General features: G+C 35.0%; 3 protein-coding genes across 3 annotated transcripts; 1 reads left to right on the top strand and 2 right to left on the bottom strand.

Annotated features, from left to right (window-relative positions):
• Nucleotides 1-1,931: 1,931 nt before the first annotated feature.
• Nucleotides 1,932-4,692, top strand: LOC110669626 (probable aminotransferase ACS12). Its single transcript, XM_021831349.2, has 4 exons — nt 1,932-2,579; nt 2,672-2,806; nt 3,478-3,638; nt 3,756-4,692. The coding sequence occupies exons 1-4, from the start codon at nt 2,124-2,126 to the stop codon at nt 4,609-4,611; spliced, it is 1,608 nt and encodes a 535-aa protein (XP_021687041.2). The 5' UTR covers nt 1,932-2,123; the 3' UTR covers nt 4,612-4,692.
• LOC110669627 (uncharacterized) lies at nt 4,608-6,373 on the bottom strand. Its single transcript, XM_021831350.2, has 2 exons — nt 5,263-6,373; nt 4,608-5,008 (listed from the first exon to the last, which is right to left on the bottom strand). The coding sequence occupies exons 1-2, from the start codon at nt 6,049-6,051 to the stop codon at nt 4,901-4,903; spliced, it is 897 nt and encodes a 298-aa protein (XP_021687042.2). The 5' UTR covers nt 6,052-6,373; the 3' UTR covers nt 4,608-4,900.
• Nucleotides 6,374-8,966: 2,593 nt separating this feature from the next.
• Nucleotides 8,967-10,748, bottom strand: LOC110669589 (protein PSK SIMULATOR 1-like). The gene has a single exon (XM_021831298.2). The coding sequence runs from the start codon at nt 10,538-10,540 to the stop codon at nt 9,134-9,136; it is 1,407 nt and encodes a 468-aa protein (XP_021686990.2). The 5' UTR covers nt 10,541-10,748; the 3' UTR covers nt 8,967-9,133.
• Between the last annotated feature and the right edge of the window lie 11,686 nt (nt 10,749-22,434).

Raw genomic sequence — 22,434 nt, 5'->3', positions numbered from 1 at the left:
TTCGCAAATATCATGCAATTCCGCTCAGGCCTAAAGTTGGGATGGGCTACGCCCACAGCAAATGGCCTCACCGGGGATGGATATTGTAGGCCCCAAATATCCTGATGTGTCATCAGATTCGAGGCGAGAAATTAATATATGGGATGGGCATATGTCCCTTATTATTATGATTATTATTATTATTATTTAAAAAAATCATATTCTATTGGGTAGTTGTATATGTCAATGAAAATTTAAGAAATAGTGGTGACATTAAATAATAGCTAAATGTGTAAAGATTAAAAAAATTATATAAATTAAATTCTAATATAAAAATAAAAGTATGGTGGCTAAATTCTTCATCGTCTTGTTATTTTGCAAGACATAAGTTTTCTATTAAGGTAGGTGAAATGGATTAAAATTGCAAAATGAAATTATTATATCAACAAACAGTGCATAGTCTATTGCTAATAAGAATAATTTTAATTGATTTTTTTTAATTTTAAAACGTAGAAAGTGAAAACGTTTTAAATTTTTTTATTTATTTTAAGATTAATTATTTTATTATAAAAAAAATTATTTTAAAATTAATTATTTTTACAATAAGAGAGATAAATAACTACATCCAATGTGCAGCTTAGCATAGCTAATATTTTTTCCATTTATATGCCATAGATTATATAAAGAATTACTCATTTGTCCATAAAAATAAAATTATTTTTATTTTTTATTTGTCTTAAATAATAGGGTTTGGTATGAAACGTTAATTCTTATGTGAGAATGTGCTTTCCAGTCGATAGATCAATTTTAATGGGATCTGTGCAGTGTTTTAATTTTGTATAACTACTCTTAAATATTTTTACTAAAATACATAATAAAATGCCATGAATTAAAAATACACATTTTTGTTTCTCTATTCAATAAATTTGAATATAGCCATATTATATGTTTGTTTGAAATTACCATTAAGATTAGTATTAAAAAAACATTTTTTAATATATTAATTAGAAATTATTAATAAATAATTTAAAATTAAATTTAATTTTTTTAATAATAAAAATATTAAAATAATATAATACTATTTTTTTAAATTATTTTTTCAATGACAGCTAAAATAATAATTTTTTTCTTAAAAAATAAAAGTTTTGGCTTTCCAAACACGACATCTACTGGGCACTACATCTAAAAGGTGATTAATAAATTTAAAAAATAATGTGATTATATTTAAGTTTTTTTTTTCTTTTAAAAATAAAACCCTTCGTGAAATTAATAAAATAAAAAAATATATATACATAAAGGGTAATGTTTAAAAAAATTACATATTTCTATTTTTTTTCACTAATTTTAGCTAATAAGAAAAAAATAAATAGTGTGACTATTTAAATTTTATTAAACAGATAAAACAACATAAAAGGCGATATAAAAAACGTGTATTTTTAATTAAATTTATTTTATTATTTATTAAAATACAAAAAAATTAAGGGCAATTATATAATTTGATCTCATAGTTAGAAAGCACGATCATACCCCACATTTCTTTTTAAAACAGTAATTTATTTAATATGTTCGTATTTAGTACATATTAAAAAGATAAAATTGTTAGTATTTCAAGAATAATTTAATAATATAAGTTATTTAATTTTTAATAAAATAATATAAATAAATTATATATATATATATATATATATATATATATATATATATATATATATATATATATATATTAACTTATGTGAAAATAAAAGTATATTTTTTCCTTCTCTAAACGGGCCAAAGGGAAAAGCAACCTCCAATTCTTATTTTTGTTTCATGTTTTGATCCTCTTTTCTCCCTTCTTGTAGCCTTGGGAATATTTTCCTGCATAAGACACAAAAGGATCGCACATGAGACTGATCTTTGTCATAATTGGGGACATTATCATTTGACTAATTGCCACCAGGCCACTTACTAAGCTCAGCTCATCCAAATAAAAATAATCATAATTCCATATCTCTCCTAGCCTTCAACGAACGGCTCAGAACGCTCCCAAATCCTAGCAACACACAATCTTCTCTCTTAACCGCCTTAGCAAGCAAACTTTCTACACGCTTCACCTCACGGACCTCCCGAGGCCTTCAATCCCGGCGGCTCCATCCGCCAAACCAATGACCCTTACCCAAATCCGAACCCAATCTAAAGAACCCGAGCATCCTCCTCGGAAACCCACCGGAGCCACCGGAATGAGACTTATAGTGCCACTTCAAGGTGTTGTCCAAGGCAGAGGAGGCCTAATATTAGGTTCTCTAATCCCTTGCGCTCTCTTCTACTTTTTCCACCTCTACCTTAAACGGCATCGTTCTGCAAATCCGTCTTCGAACCCTCCGTCGCCTTCCGCTTCATCTCCAAACCTTGCGGATATCCCCAGGACGGCTTCGCGCTCTAACTTATCCAGCCGGGGATCATTTGGCCCGGGTCGGGCATCTATATCGACCCGGGCGATGTCCATTGCGAAGCCTAATGATTCTCCCTACTATATTGGGCTGGATAAGGTCTCGGGAAATCCTTATGATAGAACGAGTAATCCCGATGGGATTATTCAGCTTGGGTTGTCTGAGAACAGAGTGAGTGTTGGCTCTTTTCTTTGTTTAAACTTTTTGTTAATATATATAGCATTATATTGTTTGGGTTAATTGGCTGCTTTTGGTGGCTTCAGCTGTGTTTAGATTTGATTGAGAAATGGATGGCGAAGAACCTGAGGGATTCTATAGTGGGAACAGACGGTGATGATCTGAATATTAATGGTATCACGACATACCAGCCGTTCGATGGATTGATGGAGTTAAAAGTGGTAAAATGAAGTTCTCTTTTCAATTTTGATTTATTTATGCTTCTTGTTATTTCTAGTTCTTGGCTTTAGTTTAGCTCTGCTTGTTCTGCCAATCCTGTGTACGCGAGCCTTTTGCTTTAATTGTCGAGGTTGATAACTTGATTTTGTGTTTTGAGGAGAACTGGAAGTATATTTAGAGTTATGTAGTCGCATTGACAATTCTAATCTGGTGTGTTAATCTAAATGAGCCATTGTTATTGGCATCAAATCTCGTTAATTGAAAATAAATCTTCAGTGACAAAGTGTTTTTATTTACTGCTGAGACTATTTAGTAGGTGTGGTATTCTCTTGTCTTAATAGTGTTGCTGTTTTTTTTTTTTTTTTAATTAATTACAAAGGTAGGGGAGGGAGGAGTCGAACCTGGGTTTTCCAGTTCAACATGTATGCAACTATCACCACTGCCTCTTGTCTTAACAGTTAATTTATCTTTGGTAGTCAAAATAAATTTCTTATTTTTCAATATCTTGGCTTGGATTGCGATCTTTGGGTTCTTTGATTTTTGAATTTTCCATGTGCTTTTGTAGATTGTCATATTGTGAATTTTGTTGCTATGCACATAAACTTTGCTAATAGAAATCTGTACATGCTGTTGTTGTTTCAATGATTTGTTATATTCTCTCTGGAATTTGCAGGCTATGGCAAATTTCATGTCTCGGGTTGTGGGAAAAGTGGTCTCATTTGATGCATCACAGATGGTATTAACTGCTGGTGCAACTCCTGCAGTTGAGATTTTATCTTTCTGCTTGGCAGACCATGGAAATGCATTTCTTGTTCCAACACCATATTACCCTGGGTAATTTATTTCTTGTCCAAACTTATTATTTTCTAACCAAATGATGAAGCAATTAGTACATTTAACTTTTATTTAAAATTAATTCTTGAAGTTAATTAGGAAAAAAAAAATCTGCAGATTTGATAGAGATATGAGATGGCGAACAGGAGTAGAGCTAGTACCTGTTCACTGCCGCAGCACTGACAATTTCATATTAAGTGTCACTGCCCTTGAACAAGCTTACAATCATGCTAGAAAACGAGGTTTAAAAGTTCGTGGACTATTGATTTCTAACCCTTCAAATCCTGTTGGCAATTTACTGCCGCGAGAAAGACTCTTTGATATACTAAACTTTGCTCAAGAGAAAAACATCCACATTATTTCTGATGAAATATTTGCTGGGTCAGTGTATGGAGAGGATGAATTTGTGAGCATGGCACAAATTCTTGAAGAAGAAGATTTTGACAAGAACAGGGTTCATATAATATATGGTCTCTCAAAGGATCTTTCTCTTCCAGGATTTAGGGTTGGGGCTATCTATTCCTATAACGAAAATGTCTTGACTGCTGCTAAAAGGTTAACTAGATTTTCTTCTATTTCTGCTCCAAGCCAGAGGCTACTAGCTTCAATGCTTTCAGATGCAAGTTTCATTGAGGAATATATTGAGACCAATAAAAAAAGGATTGGAAATATATATGGCTTATTTGTTGAAGGTTTCAGGCGATTAGGAATCAGGTGTATGGAAAGTAGTGCTGGTTTATACTGTTGGGCTGACATGGGTAAACTAATCCCCTCTTACAGTGAGAAAGGGGAACTTGACTTGTGGGATAAGCTGTTGAATATTGCCAAGATCAATGTGACTCCTGGATCAGCCTGCCACTGCATAGAACCAGGATGGTTCCGGTGCTGTTTTACTACTTTAACTGAAGATGATATTCCTATAGTCATAGAACGGATTCGTAAAGTTGCAGAAACTTGTAAATCTCCTGGTTGAATTGTAAACTTGCATAGTGAATTTTTTCAGTCTTGATTGCCTTTAGATTTGCTATATAAGAGAGCACTTTTTTCAACAATACATATGGATATTTTTCCAGTTACTGAGTTAATGAAAAAGTTAAAGTTCACGTTTCTTGAAGTTCTAAGAATTCAGCATGTAGTAACATTGTGGAAGTTATAAAATGCTTATATCCTTTCGCCCGGAAGTTGAAAGCTAAAACGAATTTGTGGAGAGAAGCGTCATGGAGCAAACTGAACGCAGGGTGATTCTGAACCACAAGATTTACCTATGTTAGCTTCAATTTTGCGTGATGCCTTTTCCTCTGCATTCCTTCAACCATTTTGATGCCAGCACCAAAGACACAGCAGCCCCAAGCATTCCCATTTAAGTATTCCTGTCACAGGAGCAATCAAGCGAGAGTGAAAGTTGCTTTGAGTCTCTTGTGAAAAATAACAGATTTACAACAACATGAATTTTTTTTTTTTTTAATTCAAGATTTTGCCTGAAGATGGTTCAAATTATATTTGTTCTTCGCTTTAATTAGCTTTTCCCCTTGTATACTTCTTAGTTGTTTAGCCACAGCCTTACATCAGAAATTAGCCTGCGGTATTAATGGTACTGAAAAGGAAGCAGGAACTGGAGATTTACCATTGATAGATTCTGTTTTCCCATTAGAACAGCTTTTCTCTGGCAGCTCCTCCTCCGGCTCATCATTATCAATTCTCCAAGTGTTGTTGGCTTCTTTGCCATGACATTACTGTACCTTTCATGATCAAAATAGCAGCTCTTTAGCTCTGGAGGAGTATGGGAGCTGTTTTTGGAGTATGAAACCTTCCCAAGAAAACCAGAATTGGGTGTATATAATGGAAAGAGACACTCCAAGAAAGAAGTCCCTCTAAGGCTTGAAATGCCAGTTTCATAAGAAGCAGGTGAGGAATAGGTTTCTAACTGGTCATTGTTGTCATTTTTCGCGGAAGTGTTTAGCACTGGAACAGCATTAGAAACTGCTGATGACGATACCAGGCAACTTGCCAAGAGAGAGGGTGCGGAGCTGAATGAATCGTCTGTTTCAAAACTGAATGATTCAGGATTCAAGTCAAACATTCCTTCTTCGTTATTCCTGTGATTGTCATTGCCGCCGCTTTCCTCGTTGTCGAAACTGTAAACATTGAGCTGTTCAGAGGCTTTCCAGGTCGTAAGTGTCATTGATGGCTGTGAGAAACACGATAGAGGCTTTCCAGGTTTTTCCTCCCAGTTGAAAGGAACCGAGGCAACAAGCTTGACTGGAGATGGTAGAGCTAGGGTAGTAACTGGAGAAACCACAGGTCTCCAGTCCTTTTTTGCTACTCCTGGCCTTTCCTCCCAGAGAAATGGAATTGATGGTGGTTGCCTGATGTGCGTTCTTTTCGAGGGTTCAATTACTGCATTCTCTGCCATTATGGGAACAGAGATGAGAAGCTATGATCACTCAATGCGTTGCACCTTTAACTGTTCCCTTTCTCACATATATATGGCGGCAAATAGGGTTACAGAGGTGTGTTAAGTAGTCATCTAAACTTTGCCTGCTAACAGCACCATTTTTTCGAAAGAGAGTAGGCGTACCTGCTTTCTCTACTTTCGCAGTGGCTGGCAACTACTGCCTTTTGGTTTTGGTGAGTAGAATTTCATTTCAGCCAAGTCGGACACTCAGCAATGCCCTACTTGGGGAAAAAAAATATATGAGATTACTATCATTTATATGGAATTTACTTATTTTTATCTAATTCGTCATTTATATTATGGATGGATATATATTATTTGTGGTGCAGTGCTCATTAGGAAATATTTGATTGAAGTGTATGAAATTTTTTAAAATAAGGTAAGGTAATAGATGGTAAAATTCAATTTGAAATGATAAATTAATGTTATAATAATAAATCAGTAGTGGTGAGTTTCATAAAAATAATTATGTTTTTATGTGTTAAAAATAGTGTTTTTTTTTTCTTTCAATTATAACTACTTTTTTCATATAATTATAACACTATGATTAATTTACCATTTCATTTCAGGTATTAATTTATATGAAATAACAGAATATAATATAATTTCTCTAAATTTAGTGGTTAAAAAAGTGCAATTCTTAAAAATTTTGAAGTAATTGATCACTAGCACTAGTTGGCTATGGATGATGCCTGAAATTACATTTGTCCAATAAATCACTTGACCTCAAAACCTATGGTCGTTCTACATTTTTCCTTCTTGTTTAACGGATAAACCTCTGACTGAGATTTGATATAAAACATGCAATTGCCAGCAGCCGTTTGAGCAAAAGATTAAACAAGAAAAATTCCATGGGGATCTCGAATAAAATTCGAGCGATAACGACAAAAGAAGGCAAGATATGGAATCACATAAAAGCATCGATCCACAACACTGGGCTAATTGTTGCGGTTTCAATGGATCGATAGAACATCACTACCTCCAAAGCTAAACGCTCCCTTCGCATTCGTGAAGTCAATGCCTCGATTTTTGTTTTTACATCTCCTGATATTAATGATATTTTCGATTCAAATTCTTTATTTGGTGCTTCCTCGAGTACCACCAAACAGTTTTATACGAGGATTTCTCCTAGGACTAATGGCAATAATTTCCGTTTTTGGTTCTTCAAGTACAACCGGCGGGAAGGATGTGTGCAAATGCAACAGCTGCAACAAGCGGGCCGGTTGTGGGAATATGTTCTGTAGAAAACTCCGGTATCCTCAAGAGCACTCAGTTTAGATTATAAGGCGTTTGCAATGCGCGTGAGATTTTGCTCAAGCAAATTCCGGTGTGCAATATTGATAACTTGCACCACAGAATTTAATTTAGGCATAAGGTTATATCGAATCCTTTAATTACATTTATCTACAAATTGATGCGATCCTCATGGAAAGATTGTTCTATACTTTTGATCCCGTCTTATAAGTGTTGGTTTGATGCAATTTGAATTTGAATTTGTATAAGGTTATGAATTCAAATTCAAATTGCATCAACTTAGCCTGATTTAGTGCCCGATTCATTAACAAAGGCCCAACAGGCATTTAGTTGGACAAAAATAAAACCCTCTGGTTTCTGGGCATTGTGGAACTGGGCCTACACTTGGTCAAATTATCCCATCTTGAAGGACAACAGTTTCCAATAGTCCTTTCAGAAAAAGGGTGGTCTAATAAAGTCAAGAAAAGGGCGGGGCTTAATTGGCATCAAAAGCAAGCAAATTAGGTGAAGTACTACAGTGAGGTAATGGGTACCCACCCGCCTTGCTGGCTTATCTTGGATGGTTAAGGTTGTGAAGATTTTAGAACTGAACATTGACATGGTGTTGGCCCATTGGGTCAGGGACCCAGGGTTTCCAAATTCAGCTTTGGACCACACGCCATTTTGTTTAGGCACCTTGTGAGGCTAGTGTGGTTTTTTTTTTTTTTTTTGTTTTTAGAATATTATTTGCAAGAACCAAGCTGCTGGCTACGCATATACTCAGTTATGGTCTAGTTTGAAATCAAAACCAATTAAATCTGAAATTGAAATTGATTAAAATTGTTCTAGAACCGGGCATTTCAATTTTGGGTTGCAATGGAATTTTTTTTTTCTTTTTAAATTTCAGCTTTGATTAGACAAAACTTTATATAGAAATAAGATTGAAAAAGGATACATGAGGTGGGGCAAAAAGGATGATAAAAAGGTGGGAAGCAAAAGTGAGAAATTTGGGAACATTTACAAAAAAATGAAAATTAGAGGGCACCATGTTTGAAGCTATGAGCTGTAAGCCTAAACGAAATAAAACCATAAACAAGTGAAGAAAAGCGATGTGGATGATAATTGTGTCCGTGTATTAATTCCTTCAAGATATGTTAAACAATCAAACTAGTCCTAGTAATTAATGTTTGAGGTTGTTAACAAAATAAGAAAAGAAAATAATTATATATATTTTTTTGAAATTTATAATTAGATAGATTGAGTGCATATTTATTTATTTATTTATTTATTTTTGGTATAGGAGATAAATATTGTCTATCCTTGCATGATGATAAATTGGTGCTGATTAAAAAGATTCCAGCAATGTGATCATAGACTAGTGTGATCTCAAATCAAATGTATTTGGAGGGCCCATTGAGAATTGATATATCTAACCTCTTCTATATGTAGGTTAGTATATGACTTTATTGTATCAGAGAAAGCATTTCCAAGGAAAATTAGAAATTAATGAACTCCATAATTAACCACACATAAACTTCAAAGAGAATCTTGATTCGATTCAATTATATCAGTATTCAATAATATTCAAAGACCTGTTTTCACATGGCTGCATATAATTATCAGATTTTAAAACTTGAGCATTGCTTGAAAATGAAAGATTACTGAAATCATATCATGTACATACATCTATATTGCCATATACAGATCAGGGTGAAAACAAACCCTTAAAGATCTGAAACTCGGTTCAATCTAGAGATCAAACATGATAAACCTTGGAAACAAAAATTTAGAAAAAAAGAAACCATCCCTAGCTGGAACTCTGTGACTTCAAGAGTCCATTGAAGTTGTTGCATTCAAATAAGGCATTAGCAGTCATCTCCCTTTCGAACCTCCATACATAATTCAAACCCATCAAAAGTTCTGTAATGGCAGCTTCTGTCTTCTCTTTGTTTGCAAAGAATAGTGTTTGCAAGAGAAGAACATTGGTTTTCGGCAACAAATTTTGCTGCTCAAAGCTCCTTTCACTTTGCCATTTGATCATATTATGTGCTAAAGGTGACAGCCATCCCAGTATCCTCCCCAAAGCATCTTTCCATTCTACGGCAAGAACTGGATCGCTCGCCGAGCATCCCACACCTTTCAATCTAGCTCTTAACGAAGATCTTATGCTGTTTGGTAGCATGGAGTAGAGATCATCTCTTGCATTAACACCGACTAGTTGCGGTGACTTGATCATCTTCTCCATAACTATAATCAAATTCGCATAGTGTAGAGCCAAAGCTGCCGCACCAAGCGTCGTTTCCGGTGGCTTTATCAGCTTGGAATTTGACTCCAAAAACCCATTAGCCAAATCTTTATTTCCTTCAAGTTTTGAGTTCGTTAATGGCCCTGACACAAAGCTACAAGTACTAGGGTTTTCAGTTGGGTGGACAGTTGCAGACGCTGAGAGACTGCGGGGTAGAGAAGTTGGACACCCATGACCGATGCCAAAAACTAGCTTGATCCTTGCTAAAACAGTGAAGATAGACCTCACAAGCATCGAGAGAACACCATCGAAGCTTCGATTCCAAAGGGATCTCTCTTTCAGATACTTGACCTCTTGTCTCTGCCAGAATATCTTCTGTTGAAGATCCATAATCTTCTGTTCTTTCGTTGTCGACTCATGTTCACTGCACTGCAAAGCCTTCCTTAATCCATTCTGCAATATGGATAGCTCTTCCATCTCTTTATATAGCGTGGCTGTGATGGTCACGTACCTGTCCATCTTCTTGTTCTTAACTTCCATTTCTTTGCAACTCAAAACCCAGCAATTAGGATCGCGACCAGAGTTGGCAAACTCATCGAAGAGACGTTCAAAACGGTACAAATTGGGATCCTCGCATCGCTTGCTCAATCTAGAGACCGCTTTAGCAACGAGCCTTAGATTCTCAGCCATTTCTGCGCATGCGAGGCCGAGAAGGAACAACTCATCGTTGGAGACAATTTTGTGAACTCCTTCGGCAGAGACGGATTCGTTTCGCAAGCGAACTATGTTCTTATCGGAGAGGGATTGCCATAGATGGAAGAGCTTCGACATGAGACCGGCGATCTCAAAAGCTAAAACTCCAACGGTGAACTTCTTTGAAGTTTTTGGTAAGGGTGCAGAGGTTATGACTGAATCGAAGCTGTGGGATATTGCAGTTTTCACTTTTATAAGCCAAGTTTCAAGAGCCATATAGAATCTTTAATTGCAATTATGTTCAAGAAACAAGTGGGGGTGGTGACTATGTTGATTTGGTGATTGGAAGGAAGGAAACTAGAGGAAACAGAGGGAGAAATAATTGAAGAGTGGAATTGCAGAGGGATAAGTATCAAAGAGAAGCAAGAAAGATGCAAAGCTTGGAGTTGAGAAGAGCATTACAAATAGAACTCTCGAATAGTCTAATAATAATAATAACAAGAAGAAAAAAAAAATATAAATAAAACTGCACAGAAAATGAAATCGTAATGCCCACTTCCACATGCACTGATAGTGCGTGGTGGATTTTTTATTTTTTATTTTTATTTGAAGGATTTTTATTTATTTATTTATTTATTTTTTGTCTCGTATGGTTTAAACTTCAGTAGATTCATATAAGTGCATGGAGTCTTCACTTATGAATTTTTTTTTTCTTTAAATTTATAAATCAATAATATCCCAGTCGGTAAAAAGATGGTGTTTGGATGCTGAGGAACACTTTTCCTTTCCTTAGATGCCATTTCTTTCCATGCACATTTGAAGGCAAAGGGGTCATGTATCATTATTGGCTTTTTCCCTTTAAACTTTTATAGTCTTTTTTTTTTTCTATAGATTATATGTTTGTTTTTGTGTGAATTATTAATCATCCAACAAAGATTTTTTTAACATATAAGGAAAAGAAAAGAAAGAAAGAAAGGAAGGAGAAATTATGTCATGGATTGGGCATCAAGATTAGGAAAATGCTTCCCCTAGCTCGTATTTAATTATAGATTAATGAAAGCTTTGAAGAAGCCTTTGAATAGCAAAAGAAAATGTTTGAAAGAAATAATTTGGATTGAGTATATATATGTACTTTGAGATGGACAAATGTACTCAAGAACCACTCTTAAAGATGGTGATTAATTGTAGTATTGCCTCAGATCTTCAATGATATCGCAGGATGAAAATGTTGGCTTGCAACATCAAATATCATATGGGCTAATTGAGATCTTCTCCTATTGGTTCGAACTTGATTAGTCACATTAATTAGTTTAATTTCATATATATCATTTAATTTAAAATATGCAATTAATTGAGAATTTTAACTTTAAATATTTTTGTTCATAACAATATAGTAGGTAGTCATATATATATATATATATATATATATATATATATATATATACATATATATATATATATACTAATAAAATTGTTTTTGGATCTGTCACTGCACCAATAAATCTTTGACTGTGGCTGTGTTCAACAAACATTACTTAAAGTCAAATTTCTGCCATTGGCGGTGCACAATAATAGGACCCTTCACTGATTGGTTTGTCAAAGTTTGTATAAAATGTGCAAGCAGCCATGCATAAAAAGTAGAGGAAAAAGTTAATATAAGACCGATTTATACAAGAAATTGAATAAAGGGTGCCAATTTTCTTGTCAAAATATATTGATTAAGACAATGATTATTAAACAACACTACTCTAAATAAACCAATATATTCAGATGTGGCCACTTGACTAGTTGGTATCAAAATCTCTAGCTGCCATCGATAGATCTTGCATTCATATTTGGGAATTAAAAGGGAAGCAGCGATTGGTGTGCTTCAAGTTGACTAATAGGATAATGAGGCAGAGATGGGTCTACACATGTTGTAATAATAATATAGAGGATACTATGCTCTATACAACCGCGCATCACTCATTCACACCACATGGCTAAGTGTTGGGTAGGCACATATTTTATGGGTCATCACTGGGAGTTTTTGAGACTGACATTTGAGATTAGTAAAACTAGAGGGGAGAGAGCGGTTTTCAATTGCTATTATTATTATGGTATTTATGGAAATAAAGTTTGTTTCTTTTTTATGCTTTGCCTACAAATTGAAGGGCATTGAAGGATGCCCTTTGTTTAATTGTCGGACCATGAATAAGCAACTATCCTACATTTCCATATCTTGATAAATGTGCCCTTAAATCAATTGAGTATGGTAAGTTTCTATCACTATCAGCCTCATTCCACACCCAATTTGTCTTTGTTTATCCTCATCCTTTCTGTCACTAAACCCTTGACTGTGTTTTTTAATTTCTTTTCCTTTCTTCACGGCCATAAAGTAATAATAACACAAGAAGAAAGAAGAAGGGCCTGTGATGTGAGGGAGGGAGAGTTAAATCTATTCTTTTACTCTAATTTCTTAATTAATTAGTAAGCACTTCTAAGCCACTTTTGGTCTATGTTTTTGTAGCATGGATTTTATACTAATTCCTTTAGTTTTGTGATCATATTGGTGCCCTGCCCGGAGGCACAGGGATTTGCAGCTATTGATTAAGGTGATTTTTGACAATTAATATGCTTAATTATTGTTTTGTTTCTATGGAGAGCCCTTCAAGAATCTTTGGTAAAAGAAGCCTCCCAATATACTTTATACTTGGTGTCTGCTCAAATTTGCACATTTAATGGCTATCTATCAAAATTAACAAGATTCTGTGATACATCTAAGCATCATCCATTGTTTCTCTAAATGTGATTTTGTTCTCTCATTGATCCACTTCAATTCAAGCTATACTTAAATAAACAAAGGCATGCAGACTTGAGATTTGGATACAAAGATCAATAAATTAATAACACTAGGGTATTGATTGGCATGGCATGTCTTTTTCTGCAAGTACAATGTACCGTTCTATACTTGATTTTCGAACTCTAAGAAGATTCTTGATTCCGTCAACTCTATTAATACACTATTGGTCCGTGGATATAGTATCAAATTAGTAGATTAAGCTATATTTTATCTTTAATTAAGCATATTAATTATTTATACAATCAATGAAATGTCCAATTTAACCTGTTTTTATGTGATCTTATCTTCAATATTTGAATGGCTGAGGGAATTTTTTTTGTTTAATTTCTGAATGGAACCAATCAATTGTGTTATGCCATGCGGGTGAATCTGACTCCTATGGGTGGCTAGCAAGCAAGCATGCTGGCTAGCTCTAGTGATGCCACGCAGCCCAGCAAGCACTCGATCAAGCATAAAATCATGATGAGCCCTAAGGACGAAGGGTCGAAGGGTGCAAGAAGGCAAGTGAAAGTGAGTGAGGAAACATTCCATTTAATGGAATATAGGGTAGTGATGCAATCATGGACACATAAGTGGGCAAGTGATGATACCCCACTAGCTAGTTTCCTAACTGTTAGTCCTCCACTTTCACTCTACTAGTAATACATCAGTATTGGACTTACATGGAAATGGAGGAAAGTGTTTGTGAAAATGGCACCATCAATACTGTACTGTATGAATATAGTTTGAGGCATGAGGTTAGCTTAATTATGGATATGTCTATGAGGACCATTTTCAGCCATAATAATTTGGGGTCAAAGCTGAATTCTTTCTTGATGAATGTTTCGCATGCTACATTTCAAGTCAACTCATGAAAAGTACCATTATTTTGTGAGTATTTATATTTTATATACCCAAATGGATCCATTCCATGTTAATTGTAGCAATATAATGCTACTACCATTATAAATGTATTCAACTAACTAGGCAGCTTTCTGTATGCCATCTTTAAAGAAATTTTCTTTTAGAAGAATTTTTAAAGAAATTAAAGAATGAATTTAAGAAACAAACATATAAAATTTATATTTTTAATAGGTGAATTTCACTATATTTTCAGTTCATGTTATACCAAGTTTAAGTAAGAAAAATCCTATATATACATTGCTCATTTTTCCAAATGTCTCAAATAAAAAATCAAATTCTGATAATATGTTCCAACATGTCAAGATCGAGTTCAATATCAAAATTAATTCTTTTTATTATTTGGTGATGAATTGAATTTAACTAGAACTATTTTAATAGTTTGATACCAAATACATAATTAAAATGCAAACCATATAAAAATTATAGGATCCCAAATCCAAACAAAATGATCTAACATCCCATGCCATACCACTAATATTCCTCTTCAAAAGAAATGATCAATCTCCTGAATGTGAAAACCATCATATATACAAAACATAGAGTACAATCGAAATGTCCTTTTCTTTATCTATGTGTTGTGCCTTGAAAAATTTAGAAAGAAAAAACATACATTCATATGCATGTGGGCTGCATTCGCTTGTGACATTGACCATGCCCTTCTCCCCTTAAAAGGAAGAAAAAATAGAAGAAGAAGAAGAAGAAGAAAAGGAATAGAACCAATAAGATAAAGGCAAGAAGAAATTAAGTTATGAGTAGTAACCACTTGTTTTTTTCCTTTTGATGCAAAATGATCTATAAGCATATGACTTTGATTTAATTGATGGGACTATAGCAAGAATGGAATCCAATCGATCGAGTGACTCAAATTCAAATGGAACTCAGTTGGTATATGATAAGGCTTCTCTAGCTAGCTAGCTAGCCAAACGAGTTGACTCAGGATAATGCATCACCAAGACTTTGGTCCCATGAGGAGAATTTCAAAGGCAATTGAAGAAGGTAAAAGAAAAATGAAAGGCAGAGTGCAAGAACTTTGATGGGGACCTAAGTGAGCATTACTAAGATCCCACTATTGAGTGCTTTTGAAAATTTGGGCACTCTTAAATGGGTGATCTATATTAATGTAAAAAAAGAAAAGGGTATTAACAAAAATAGAAATAATAAAGAAAGGAAGGAAATGTTTTATATAAAATTAAAATGAAGTATTGCGCATGAGAGGGGGAGACATTATAATATGGGCTCTCATTCATCAGAAATGAAGGGGAAGTGTTCCACTTTTGCTAGACATTCCTCGGAAGAAAATGGTCCCAAAGCCAAGCGGAATACACTTTAGAAACATCTCTTAATAGAAATTGGGATGCTCCCTCTCAACCCTATTGATGAATTATGCCCACGTGTGTCATCATCATTGTACTGCGTACGTGGTAGACCAAATTATTCAATCACACCCACGTGCATTAGGCCTAGGCCCAGGCCCATTTCATTTTTCTCAAACGTTTTTTCTTTTTCAATGGTTACATGGTGTACAGAAGAGAAAGAAAAAGGGTTGGATGAATAATCCCAATCCCAAAGGCATTGAACACGAGAAAGACGACATTTATTCATCATGATTTATAGTTTTAGTTGTTATTTTAGTCTGATGATAAGGTGAGACCATTTTAAAAATACACTGTAAAATTAAATCTCATTAATATAATTTATTTCCTTAAATATTAGATATGTTATCAATGCATTACTTTTACCCTAATAAAATATGAAACTAACAGTTAGCTAATAAAAATAAAATGTTTGCTTGAAAAATGACATAACCCAAAAGAAATGTGATGATTGAGGTCATACATGGACTCATCAGGCTATAATTTCAGATTCTCAAGAAGTGACCCCATTTGATAATTGCATTATCTGAAAATGCTCAATTATCATTCCATACCTAACATATAATGGAAGATTTTTATTAAGATGCAACCTCAACAAACTTAGCTATTTAGCATTCGCCCAATTATCCAATGCCATCTGTTGAAAATTAAAAAATTTTCTCTACTTTCTGAATTTGGTGGTTGCTCTCCGTAACTACATGGCCCATGTTGATTGGGAACAAATTTTAAACGAGGTACCTTAGTCATTGATGCTCTTTAACTAATCTTAGACCTAAGTTCGTATTGCAAGTCATTTTAATGCATATTAGGCTTTGATTTGAGTTTCAGGCATCATTAATTCAATTTGTTGCTTTGACTAATTTAGTTGATGGGGCTCCACTGAACAACCTGAAAGATGATTACATGACACGAATTGATCATGGGTCATTAGTCGTACCTATTTGTGAAGAATCTTCAACAAGAATTAATTGTATTTGAAGGAAACTACAGTTTTAGCATTTAAACATCATTGAAAGACGATGGTTACCCTAGAGTTTATTGTCTCATTTTTATCCTTTACCAAACAGGTTTAGATTATTCAATAGCAGATCGAGACTATGAATGTCTCCATTAGAACCATCAGAAAAGGTCATGATAGACTAATATGGCGGCTAGAAAACCGCAGTTCTAGCAGAAAATGTTGCACTAGGCTTCATATGGGAATAGCCTAAGTCCTGTGAAAATCCTGAGAATTTTAATAGATCAAGTGGACAAAAATTGCAACATCCTGTTAGTGGCTCATCTTTAGGGGGTAAACTCAATAGATAACAAATGCTCTCGTGCTCCAAGAAGACTCTACGTGCTTTGTTCTTAAACAAATTAAAAACATTAGCTGAAGAAAACATCAACACATCAATCGTATCATGCCATACAGTCAATCATATGGATTGTAAAGAACTAAATCATCTTTCAGCAGGAATCAAAATCCAAAACTAAGGTAATCAATCGTCAATCCAGAAGCCTTTAGGTTGCCGCATCTATACAACCTAGTTTTCCAAGAACATTTTAAAATTTCCAATACACGAAATCTCTTTCTGATATATATATATACAGCCCACTCAATCATATACTTGATGCAAACAACGTTAGGGCAGCTCATCTTCTTTTGATACATTTGAAACCAAAAAGCTCTCAACATAGCTCATTTAATCGGCCCTTTTCACACAACAATACATACAACAAATATATGAAGGCTGTTATCCAGTATTAGTCCTCCCTGGGATCTTAAAGGAGGGATCCCAATGCAGCTTTGGACTCGACTCCTGAATTGGGCAGCATAAGAACATTAAACAATGGCCCTTATAAAAGCTACAAGCCTCACTTCATCCTCGCCCTCATAAAATATACAGGCCGTCATTTCTTCTAGATCAGCTGCACTCACAAAAAAATTGTCCGCAAAGAAAGGTGATTCAAATTTGATAAAATTTGTGCACGGGTCGTTCCAACCTGGTGAGCAATCTCTAGTTGTTCCTCCAATGGAAGCATTTCATAACTACATATACATATATAGTCTAGTAAGCAGTGACCAAAAGATGTTCTCGACATTCAAACACTAATCAATAGAATTGAACAAGCTGTGATACACAAATTCCAAACACGCAACCTACTGAATCTCGAAATTGCAAGATTTGATTGCGCCATAACAAAAATAATAGATGATTACACACAATACTCAAAACTTTGGGGATTAATGCAACCCAAATCCTATGCTTTAAATGTTACAATTTCAACCTTAGGCTTTACTTTGTACTTCAATACTCTCCTGCGCCCCCTCCTCCCTCCTCCCTCCTCTCTCTCCTTTCTTTTTTTTTTTTATATATTATAAAAATTCTCTTAATTCATGTTTTGTTTGCAAATTAATTAAAAGTTTTAAGTATCCATAGAACAAAATTTAATTTTAGACATGATTTATACAGAAATGGCTTACCATTATACAAGAGATCTTAAAAAAGAAATTTCCAATGTATATAAACTTTTGCTGTCTTTAAAAATTGAATACAAAATTTTTCTAATTGATAACAGGCTTTTTTAAGATCCCGCATTTTCAAGATTTCATGGAGAAATGGATTAGAATTTGACAAGAGAAAATTTTAAGAAGTCTTCAATTGGAAATGTTTATAAAATTCAAAGTTGACATAACATTTAAAAGCATGTATTCAATTTGTAATAATAACTAAAATTCAAGGTGTTTGGTGTAATTATCTTTAGAAAATAATAATGAAACATATGTTAGAATTATAGTTGATTATTAACTTGCAACATGTAAGATCAAATCACTGGAGTTGCACAGAAAGGAGAAATGTTTTTATAAGGCAAGTACCAAATATTTAGAAAAAAATTATTATTTCCTAGCAATATGTAAGATTTGAGAACTTGAAGACCTATGTAAGATTTAGTCACGTCACTCTAGTCCATAAATTGCTTGGAACAAGAACTTACAGAGAAAGCAGCTCACAATCTACCATGCTTTCTGGGCCAGGTCAGTGAACCCTTCCATCTTCCCGAAACTGGCGGAATGATCTTGGGTTTTAGCCAGCAACATGGCAAGCAGCATCAACCAGTTTTTTCTGTAGTGACAGCAACCTACGAAAGTTGAGCTCATCGAGAGGGGCAATACAACCAATGCTGCCATCAAGAGTGCCAAACAATAAAGCAAAGCGATTGGTCTTATCAGAGCCTGCTGCAGTACTGCCTTAATCAGATTTAAAAAGCATTTGCAAACATATGAAATTAGTCACATTGGCACCAACATGAAATTCAGCCCTTGAAAGCAGTTTCTGTCCTTTCCGACTCTCAGACATCTTCGGTGCATAATAGAATATCTGTTGACGTATGTAGTATTCAGAGATTAGCTAAAACCAAATCTGCCCCATCACTTTGTCCGTGTCAACTTAAATTCACTATATTATACTTGTTCCATCCCTGAATCATCATTATCATTCATCCTTAAAAAATAAAAAAATAAAAAAAAGAATCACTTTGAAACACAAGATCAAGTGAGCTTTTTAAGCACAAAATTAACCACAGAGAAGAATTTAACTAGAAGACTCGTTATTATTCCTTGATTCTTCCTTGTGTGTTGATTATGGTTGTAGAGCTTCTTGCATTCATGAGATTAGCGTGCAGTCATGAGGCAGCAACGCTTTGATGCAAGTGATGCAAGAGGTTTAGATTATTCAATAGCAGATCGAGACTATGAATGTCTCCATTAGAACCATCAGAAAAGGTCATGATAGACTAATATGGCGGCTAGAAAACCGCAGTTCTAACAGAAAATGTTGCACTAGGCTTCATATGGGAATAGCCTAAGTCCTGTGAAAATCCTGAGAATTTTAATAGATCAAGTGGACAAAAATTGCAACATCCTGTTAGTGGCTCATCTTTAGGGGGTAAACTCAATAGATAACAAGTGCTCTTGTGCTCCAACAAGACTCTACGTGCTTTGTTCTTAAACAAATTAAAAACATTAGCTGAAGAAAACATCAGCACATCAATCGTATCATGCCATACAGTTAATCATATAGATTGTAAAGAACTAAATCATCTTTCAGCAGATTCTAAGGTAATCAATCGTCAATCCAGAAGCCTTTAGGTTGCCACATCTATACAACCTAGTTTTCCAAGAACATTTTAAAATTTCCAATACACGAAATCTCTTTCTGATATATATATATATATATATATATATATATATATATATATATATATATATGTATACAGCCCACTCAATCATATACTTGATGTAAACAACGTTAGGGCAGCTCATCTTCTTTTGATACATTTGAAACCAAAAAGCTCTCAACATAGCTCATTTAATCGGCCCTTTTCACACAACAATACATACAACAAATATATGAAGGCTGTTATAAAGTATTAGTCCTCCCAGGGATCTTAAAGGAGGGATCCCAATGCAGCTTTGGACTCGACTCATGAATTGGGCAACACAAGAACATTAAACAATGGCCCTTATAAAAGCTACAAGCCTCACTTCATCCTCGCCCTCATAAAATATACAGCCCGTCATTTCTTCTAGATCAGCTGGACTCACAAAAAAATTGTCCGCAAAGAAAGGTCATTCAAATTTGATAAAATTTGTGCACGGGTCGTTCCAACCTGGTGAGCAGTCTCTAGTTGTTCCTCCAATGGAAGCATTTCATAACTACATATACATATATAGTCTAGTAAGCAGTGACCAAAAGATGTTCTCGACATTCAAACACTAATCAATAGAATTGAACAAGCTGTGATACACAAATTCCAAACACGCAACCTACTGAATCTCGAAATTGCAAGATTTGATTGCGCCATAACAAAAATGATAGATGATTACACACAATACTCAAAACTTTGGGGATTAATGCAACCCAAATCCTATGCTTTAAATATTACAATTTCAACCTTAGGCTTTACTTTGTAGTTCAATACTCTCCTGCGGCCCCTCCTCCCTCCTCCCTCCTCTCTCTCCTTTCTTTTTTTTTTTTATATATTATAAAAATTCTATTAATTCATGTTTTGTTTGCAGATTAATTAAAAGTTTTAAGTATCCATAGAACAAAATTTAATTTTAGACATGATTTATACAGAAATGGCTTACCATTATACAAGAGATCTTAAAAAAGAAATTTCCAATATATATAAACTTTTGCTGTCTTTAAAAATTGAATACAAAATTTTTCTAATTGATAACAGGTTTTTTTAGATCCCTCATTTTCAAGATTTCATGGAGAAATGGATTAGAATTTGACAAGAGAAAATTTTAAGAAGTGTTCAATTGGAAATGTTTATAAAATTCAAAGTTGACATAACATTTAAAAGCATGTATTCAATTTGTAATAATAACTAAAATTCAAGGTGTTTTGTGTAATTATCTTTAGAAAATAATAATGAAACATATGTTAGAATTATAGTTGATTATTAACTTGCAACATGTAAGATCAAATCACTGGAGTTGCACAGAAAGGAGAAATGTTTTTATAAGGCAAGTACCAAATATTTAGAAAAAAATTATTATTTCCTAGCAATATGTAAGATTTGAGAACTTGAAGACCTATGTAAGATTTAGTCACGTCACTCTAGTCCATAAATTGCTTGGAACAAGAACTTACTGAGAAAGCAGCTCACAATCTACTATGCTTTCTGGGCCAGGTCGGTGAACCCTTCCATCTTCCGGAAACTGGCGGAATGATCTTGGGTTTAAGCCAGCAACATGGCAAACAGCATCAACCAGTTTTTTCTGTAGTGACTGCAACCTACGAAAGTTGAGCTTATCGAGAGAGGCAATACAACCAATGCTGCCATCAAGAGTGCCAAACAATAATGTCGACACCATATTTTGGCCGATCCCCAGAATCAACAAACTTCGAAACCGATCCCTAGCACTAAGTCTCTCCTTGCCATCTAATCACAGTTCCGATCTCTCTTCACAGAGAGTTGAGTCAATGCTAAGCTCTCGTATCAGTCAAAGCCTTACCGGTCTCTCAAATCATTCACCGATCTCTCAAGCCAATTGTCGAATATCCTGACCAGTTAACTATATTCCCGATCTCTCTTGTCAGACGAAATTGAACTAACACTAGAACCTTGCTGCCAATATTTATGATCGACCTCTCTTTTAAAAGTTTAGGAATAATCAAGCTAAGGTTCCAATCCGGTTTAATGAAGATCCCGATCTTAGATGTTCAAATTTTCAATGAAGTTCCGTTTAGCGTTGGTTCCTTACCAGTCTCATGCATGTCGTGTTTTCCGATCTCTCACACTTAGGATAATAATCGCTTTCAGTTATTTCAATATACTCAGACAATCAAGTGTTTAGAAATTTTCCGATCACAACCATTCATTGAATAAAAGAGTCATTTCATTTCATTTCATTGCATAATTTGTATAAGTTATTGGTGGGGATCACCCCGGCTGATCTATTCGCTCATCCTCTCCCTCCTCTTCACTATCCTCACCCTTGGGAGCAGTCGGCCATCCAAGAGAAGTCCTCTTGGTAACGCAGGTTCGGCCAAGAGGTCCTTGTGAGCATTCACATAGGCACCAGCTATCCCTGTCACCATTTCTTCGTCTTTCGCCTTAAGCTCCTCGATAAGTTGGGCGACCTGAGAAGCATCGTTGGCCCGGAGCGCCTCGACTTCCCTGAGAGCACGATCCCTTTCAGCCAGAACATGATTCTGTTCGGCCACTCTGTCTTCATAGAACCGCCCGCCCCTCAACTTGAGATATGTAATCACGAGCGGATGCGAGTTGGGATCGGAGGGAAGCCATTTCCTGATTCTTCTTCTCAACCTCCTTGCCCAGGCGATGAGCCTTTTTCTGAACTATGGTCTGGTTCACCAGGCACTCCACGTTCAGGCTCATGGCGCGAGTCAAGATATCGTCAAGGCTGTCCGGGGATAGCCTGTCCCGATCCTCCCGAAGGCAGATGGAAGACCCCAAGACTTTGGCAAAACCGGGGTTCTCTCGAACAATCCGGTTATTCTTCAGGGATTCGATCAACGTTTGAGCGCCACGAG

Source organism: Hevea brasiliensis, chromosome 13 (genome assembly GCF_030052815.1).
Source record: "Hevea brasiliensis isolate MT/VB/25A 57/8 chromosome 13, ASM3005281v1, whole genome shotgun sequence".
Classification (NCBI taxonomy): Eukaryota; Viridiplantae; Streptophyta; class Magnoliopsida; order Malpighiales; family Euphorbiaceae; genus Hevea; species Hevea brasiliensis.
This window is presented reverse-complemented; position numbering and strand designations above follow the sequence as displayed.

Coding starts and splice junctions, on each gene's coding strand:
- LOC110669626 (XM_021831349.2), top strand. CDS start 2,124: ATGACCCTTACCCAAATCCGAACCCAATCTAAAGAACCCGAGCATCCT. Junction 2,580..2,671: donor TTGGGTTGTCTGAGAACAGA/GTGAGTGTTGGC, acceptor TGGTGGCTTCAG/CTGTGTTTAGATTTGATTGA. Junction 2,807..3,477: donor GATTGATGGAGTTAAAAGTG/GTAAAATGAAGT, acceptor TGGAATTTGCAG/GCTATGGCAAATTTCATGTC.
- LOC110669627 (XM_021831350.2), bottom strand. CDS start 6,051: ATGGCAGAGAATGCAGTAATTGAACCCTCGAAAAGAACGCACATCAGG. Junction 5,009..5,262: donor GAAAACAGAATCTATCAATG/GTAAATCTCCAG, acceptor CTCCTGTGACAG/GAATACTTAAATGGGAATGC.
- LOC110669589 (XM_021831298.2), bottom strand. CDS start 10,540: ATGGCTCTTGAAACTTGGCTTATAAAAGTGAAAACTGCAATATCCCAC.